General features: G+C 39.6%; 1 protein-coding gene across 2 annotated transcripts; it reads right to left on the reverse strand.

Moving 5' to 3' along the window:
• Positions 1–853: 853 nt before the first annotated feature.
• LOC138839605 (FK506-binding protein 5-like) lies at positions 854–5194 on the reverse strand. 2 transcript variants are annotated; one of them, XM_070039171.1, is made up of 7 exons: positions 4879–5194; positions 4164–4249; positions 3243–3462; positions 2851–2907; positions 2335–2449; positions 1672–1768; positions 854–938 (listed from the first exon to the last, which is right to left on the reverse strand). In XM_070039171.1, exons 2-6 carry the CDS (start codon positions 4242–4244, stop codon positions 1684–1686), a joined length of 558 nt encoding a protein of 185 aa, XP_069895272.1. In that variant the 5' UTR covers positions 4245–4249; positions 4879–5194; the 3' UTR covers positions 854–938; positions 1672–1683. The 2 variants fall into 2 exon arrangements, with proteins under 2 accessions (XP_069895272.1, XP_069895273.1); XM_070039172.1 differs by having other exon boundaries at positions 3243–3399; positions 4879–5176.
• Between the last annotated feature and the right edge of the window lie 593 nt (positions 5195–5787).

Genomic DNA, 5787 nt, shown 5'->3' on the forward strand with positions numbered 1-5787 from the left:
TGAATCATTAATTAAAAACTTCCCTGTCAAGAGAACTTCAGACTCTGATAGCTTCACTGGCATATCAAAAAGTTTAAAAAAAAATTCCAGCTGACTGCTGGTGGCACATGCCTGTAATCCTAGCTACTCAGGAGGCTGAGATCTGAGGATCGCAGTTCAAAGGCAGCCCGGCAGGAAAGTCTGTGTCACTCTTATCTCCCATTAACCACCAAAAAGCAGGAAGTGGAGCTGTAGCTCAAGTGGTAGAGCACTAGCTGTGATCACAGAAGCTCGGGGACAGAGCTCCGGCTCTGATTTCAATCCCTAGGACTGGCACACACCCAAAAATGTATAAAGATCCAAAAAGAAGCAAAAGTTATTATTTGTATATGGTCATGTATGTTTAAAAAATTTTTAAAGGGCTGGTATTGTGGCTCAAGTGGCAGAGTGCTAGCCTTGAGCAAAAGGAAGCTCAGGAACAATGCCTAGGCCCTGAGTTCAAGCCCCAGGACTGGCAAAAACATTTAAAAGATTAAAAAAAATTGAATGTGATGGCCACACGTGTTATCACAGAACTCAGGAGGCTGAGGCTGGAAAGATCGTGAAATCTAGGTTAACATAGGCTACATAGCAAGACTTTCTCTAAAAAAAAAAAAAAAACTTGAAAAATGAAAATCCAAACACATGTAGTGATAAACTAATAAGATAAGCAAATGCAGCAAGATTTCCAGGCACAAAAATATCAATATACTATACCTCAGAATTCTTCCATGTACCAATCAACTCTAAACAGAGCACATGAAAAGTTTTTAAGATACAAAAACATCAACTTCCTGAAAAAAAGACATTTTGCTTAGTTAGAAACATTTTCAGAGGTTTATTGAAACAATTTTAATAAGCCAAAATTTTGACTGCACATATCAATTTAATTTTCTTCTTTACTTCTGCCCGCATATTACCTAAAATATAAATGTAAGAGTTAGGTTCATGAATAAGCAGAATTTTACTGAGATACTAACCCATTATTTTTTTTTGTCAGTTGTGGGGCTTGAACACTAGGCCTGAGAGCTGTCCCTCAGCTCTTTAGCTCAAGGCTAGCGCTCTACCACTTGAGCTACAGTGCCATTTCCTTTACTGAGATATTAAAAAGGAAACCAGAGTTTTGGTTTTATAAGATAGAGGTAAAACCAGAACTCTAACCACCACACTGACTTCTATGGTAATGTGTATTTTCAAGCATATGAATGCTAACTTTTTTGTGTGACGGTCTTGGGGCTTGAACTCAGAGCCTGTGCACTCTCACTTTGCTTTTTTGCTCAAAGCTAACACTCTACCACTTGATCCACAGCTCCCCTTCCAGCTTTTTTGCTGGCTAATTGGACATAAGTGTCTGTAGGATTTATCTATTTGGGCTGGCTTTGATTCAAGATCCTCAGATTTTAGCCTTTTGGCTAACTAGGTTACAGGCCTGAGCCAACAGCACCTTTTACATTTAATAATAATTTTAAGTAGAAGGCAAAATTAGTGATTTTTTTAAAAAAAAATCAGTCAATGCTAGGTGCCAGTGGCTCCCACCTGCAATCCTAGGTACTTGGTAGGCTGAAAGACAGGAGAATCACAGTTTAAATTAAAAGATACCCAGGTTGCTTGCACTGACTAAATACCCTTGTAACAGTATAGATATAAACCTACATCATGTTAACTTTACTGTTCCTCTTCAATTTTGGCCTTTTTTGCGGGACTTTCCTCTTCAACCACGGTTTCATCTGAGACTTCTTTGATGCAGTCACTTTTGTGAATAAAATAAATTTTTTAAATGTTCATTTGTTTGTTAACTTTTGGATCTCTCTAATAGGTCTTTCTTATTTATTCCAGTAGAATATAAAATGTGGCATCTATGAGAGTAATATACACTAACTCTGAAAGGCATCTCATTTTACAGACTTGCCTTAATTGTAAATCACAAGCTGAGGAAATAAGAGAGAAATACTAGATATCAAATAAAAATGGACATCTTAAGCTGGGCACTGGTGGCTCATGCCTGTAATCCTAGCTACTCAGGAGGCTGAGATCTGATGCTCACGGTTCAAATCCAGCCTGGGCAGGAAAGTCCATGAGACTCATCTCCAATTAACCACCAGAAAACTGGAAGTAGTGCTGTGGCTCAAGTGGTAGAGTGCTTGCCTTGAGCTGAAGAGCTCAGGGATAGCACCCAGCCCCAGAGTTCAAGCCCCACAACTGACAAAAAAGGACATCTTTGTATTGTAGCTGGGTAAAATGAGAGTAAAATCAGGGGACAAAAGTCTGAGTACGTGTAAATAAAACAGTAAAATAAATAAAACAGAAATTAGCTACTTTGTTTTGTTCTCATTTGCTTCTGATGGCACAAATATAACATCACTGTCGTTGGTATCTTCATTCATGTTCCCATAGCTATTGTCATCGCTGTCTGAGAGCACGATTGGCGAATCTTTAATAGGAAGAAAATAATGAAAGAAAATAAGAAGTGGCTTCTTGAAAAGTTTCCACATGTTTCTAACAGAGGTCCTGAAACTTGCATTTCCATACTAATAGATAAATCAAACTACCCGATGGCTGAAGCTCTTTTTTTTTTTATTCTTTCCCTCTCTGAGGTAGCTCCTTAAAGCTCTTGCTGTAAACTTCCATTCCCTAAAATGGCAACCGATGCCAGCACTGGTGGCTCATGCCTGTAACCCTACTTACTCACATGTGACTAAAATACAGTGCTTTAGAAAAGTGTAGCACCATGGCTTCCACAATTAAAAGATAACTTACCTGCTTCTGAAAGTTTAGCATGCCCTGCATTAGGCAGTATTTTCCCTTTCCCGTAAGGGTTATCTTCATGCTTACCAATAAGATTGATTATCTCAACTTCTTTGAAGTCCATGTTAGTATCTAAGTCGGAATCTTAAGAAAATAAAAGGATAAAAGCAGTAAAGCATAAATTAGTGTTGTTAAATAAAGCTCTGTGTGCTAGTATTTAAAAATTGTGATGCATTAAGAATGCAAGGAGCCTATAAACCTGGCTACTGAGGTGGCTGAGATCTCAGGATCACCTTTCAAAGCTAGCTGGGGCATGAGACTCTTATCTCCAATTAACTGCCAAAAAAAACCTAAAGTGGAGCTGTGGCTTAACTATACCACTTGTTTCCTTTCCAAATAGGTTCCCAGCCAATTTTCAAGGCATGCTTTACTTATTTTTCTCACTAGTGTCACTGAAAATAGAAATTATTCTTTTATACCATCGCTGTTGATTACAATAACTTCATCTTCCTGCTTCATTTTTGGTTCCACCACTTCTTCTTCAACAGTTGGCTCTTCTTTCTCACAAGGTTCTTCGTCCAGTTTCTTCACATCGTTGGTATTAATATCGGTGACATCATCTTCTTCATTCAATTCCTGCATAACAATGTTTTCTTCCGTGACTACGTCTACTTTCTTACACTGTTCTTTTTCTGGTTTCTGGATTTTGGGTAGGAAGTTGGTGCAAATATTATTAGCATATGGCAAAAATGCCCAAATATACATACAACTCTGTGAGAAAACTACAGATATGGAAAGGTTTGTTTTATCCTCTTCTTTGAAGAAAATGAGTGAGGGCTCTGGGTGCAATACCCAACAACACAAAAATAGTTACTCTTCTTAAATAGAAAATAAGTTAAGAGGGGCTGGGAATGTGCCTAGCATGCATGAAGCACTGAGTTAGATTCCTCAGTACACAGAAAAGGCTAAAAGTGCCATGGTGGCTCAAGTGGTAGAGTGCTAGCGTTGAGCACAGAGAGGCTCAGGAACAGAGCCTAGGCCCTGAGTTTAAGCCCCAGGACTGTCCAAAAAAATTAAGAAGTTACCTGCAAGGATCAATAATTCTGGAAACTTTTACGCATCTCTGTACTATTTGGTATTATTAATGATTTAAAAATCTATTAACCAAGACAGGGAAATCATAGGAACTAGTACCAGGCTTATAGCATTCATTTTCATACAGTAATAGAAAGTCTTCTTGCTCAATATCTCATTAAGGAAATTCAATTTTCAACCATTTTCAGCAGAGAAATATTTTATACAATAGTATCATTTGTTACCATTTTTGTTTGTTTTTCAACTAATTTATTTCAGAAAAAATAAAGCCCCTGCCATTGGAAATAAGGTATTAAAACACTCACTACTTTTTTCATGACAATAAGGTTTGATGAGTTCTTATCGCTCTTCCGGTCGTTAGTTTGGAGTATTTTCCAAGTACTCATGGTAACTGAAATTAGAAAAACATGAACTGAAGACTGTAGCATCAAAGAAATTATTTCCACACACATTTGATTGTAATTTTTTTCATTCGATATTTCTAAAGCAAGTCCTAAGTTAAAATAAATAAATAAATAAAGCCTTGCCAGTCACTGATGGCTCATGCCTGTAAATATAGCTACTCAGGAGGCTGAGATTTGAAGATCGCCATTTGAAGCCAGCCAGGACCAGAAAAAAAAATCCTGGTGCCAGCAGCTCACCAATCCCAATCCCAATCCCATCAATTTGAAGGCCTATAGTGAGCATGCGCTGATTGATATTCAGTAAGGACCTCAGAGTCTGTCTTTGTCAAGCCCTTTCGTTTCAGATTATCTCTCTGAACACACTGCTAACACTTGACCTACCTTCACGTTGAATCACTCTCCTCCTTTCTCCCCTTTACTCGTCCAGCCACATCTTCATCAAGCCCTATGGTTGCTCAGTCACCCATGAACAGGAGGATAAGGACCTTCTTTGGCTACGGAGTACTACTATTGGTTATGGGCTGTCCTACCAAACTCACCCGAAGTCTACTGGCTCATTCACTCGACGCTTGTTCATCTCAGACAAAGTAAAAAGGGATTGAATAGCGCTCCTTACCTTCGAATTAAGAAGTTTTCTCAGGAAATCGGTCCGTAAACGTCGAGTAGCAGAGATTCCGCTGCACCAGCGATCCCAAATCACTCCGGTCAGCCTGAAGCTCTGAAGCTTAAGCCCCAACTGGCCAGTAACGAGATTCCTCAGCTACTTTGTGTATAGTTTCTAAGACACCGTCTGTGATGTTGTGTGACGCGTGAGTCACGTTCGACCAACGTTCTCCAGCTTCGTGAGCCCTCCTTTACCGCGGTTTTGCCGTTTCAGTGATCCTAAAAGCCCTTCAATCTCCCTGATTCCCCATACATGAAAACTTTTAGATTTTAGAGATCACAACCCATCTTAAGTATGATAGGTTCCAGGGGGGAAAAATGTAGTAAAGAAAACCATTGATATATCTGACTAATAAATGACCCTTAAAAATTGAATTAATCACCAGGTGCCAGTGGCTCACATCTGTCATCCTAGCTACTCAGGAAGCTGAGCTCTGAGGATCGCAGCTTAAAGCCATCCCAGGCAAGATCTTACTGCCAATTAAGTACAAAAAATAATACACCCGGAAGTAGAGTTGTAGCTCACGTGGAAGAGCACTAGCCTTGAGCACAAAAGTTCAGGGACAGCACCCAGGCCATAAGGACCAGCACTGATTTTAAAAAGCATAAAATTCAGAATTTCTGCCAGGCACTGGTGGCTCAGGTCTGTATTCTTAGCTACTCAGGAGGCTGAGATCTGAGAATCACGGTTCAAAGCCAGCCCAGGCAGAAAAGCCCATGACACTCTTATCTTCAGTTAACCAAGAAAAGGCCAGAAGTGGAGCTCTGACTCAAGTGGTAAAGGGCTAGCCTTAGCAAAATAAGTTCAGAGACAGTGCCCAGTCCCTGAATTCAAGCCCTAGAGTGGCATGCCTGAGTGCGC

Source organism: Dipodomys merriami, unplaced genomic scaffold, assembly GCF_024711535.1.
Source record: "Dipodomys merriami isolate MVZ:Mamm:240054 unplaced genomic scaffold, mDipMer1.0.p SCAF_3, whole genome shotgun sequence".
Taxonomy (NCBI): Eukaryota; Metazoa; Chordata; class Mammalia; order Rodentia; family Heteromyidae; genus Dipodomys; species Dipodomys merriami.

What these genes read in the sequence shown, in the direction of transcription:
- LOC138839605 (XM_070039171.1), bottom strand. Translation starts at nt 4,244, where the DNA reads ATGAGTACTTGGAAAATACTCCAAACTAACGACCGGAAGAGCGATAAG. An exon ending in TGAGATAATCAATCTTATTG is followed by an intron (nt 2,450 to 2,850) that starts GTAAGCATGAAG and finishes TTCCTATTAAAG; the next exon opens with ATTCGCCAATCGTGCTCTCA. An exon ending in GCAAATGAGAACAAAACAAA is followed by an intron (nt 1,769 to 2,334) that starts GTAGCTAATTTC and finishes TATTCACAAAAG; the next exon opens with TGACTGCATCAAAGAAGTCT.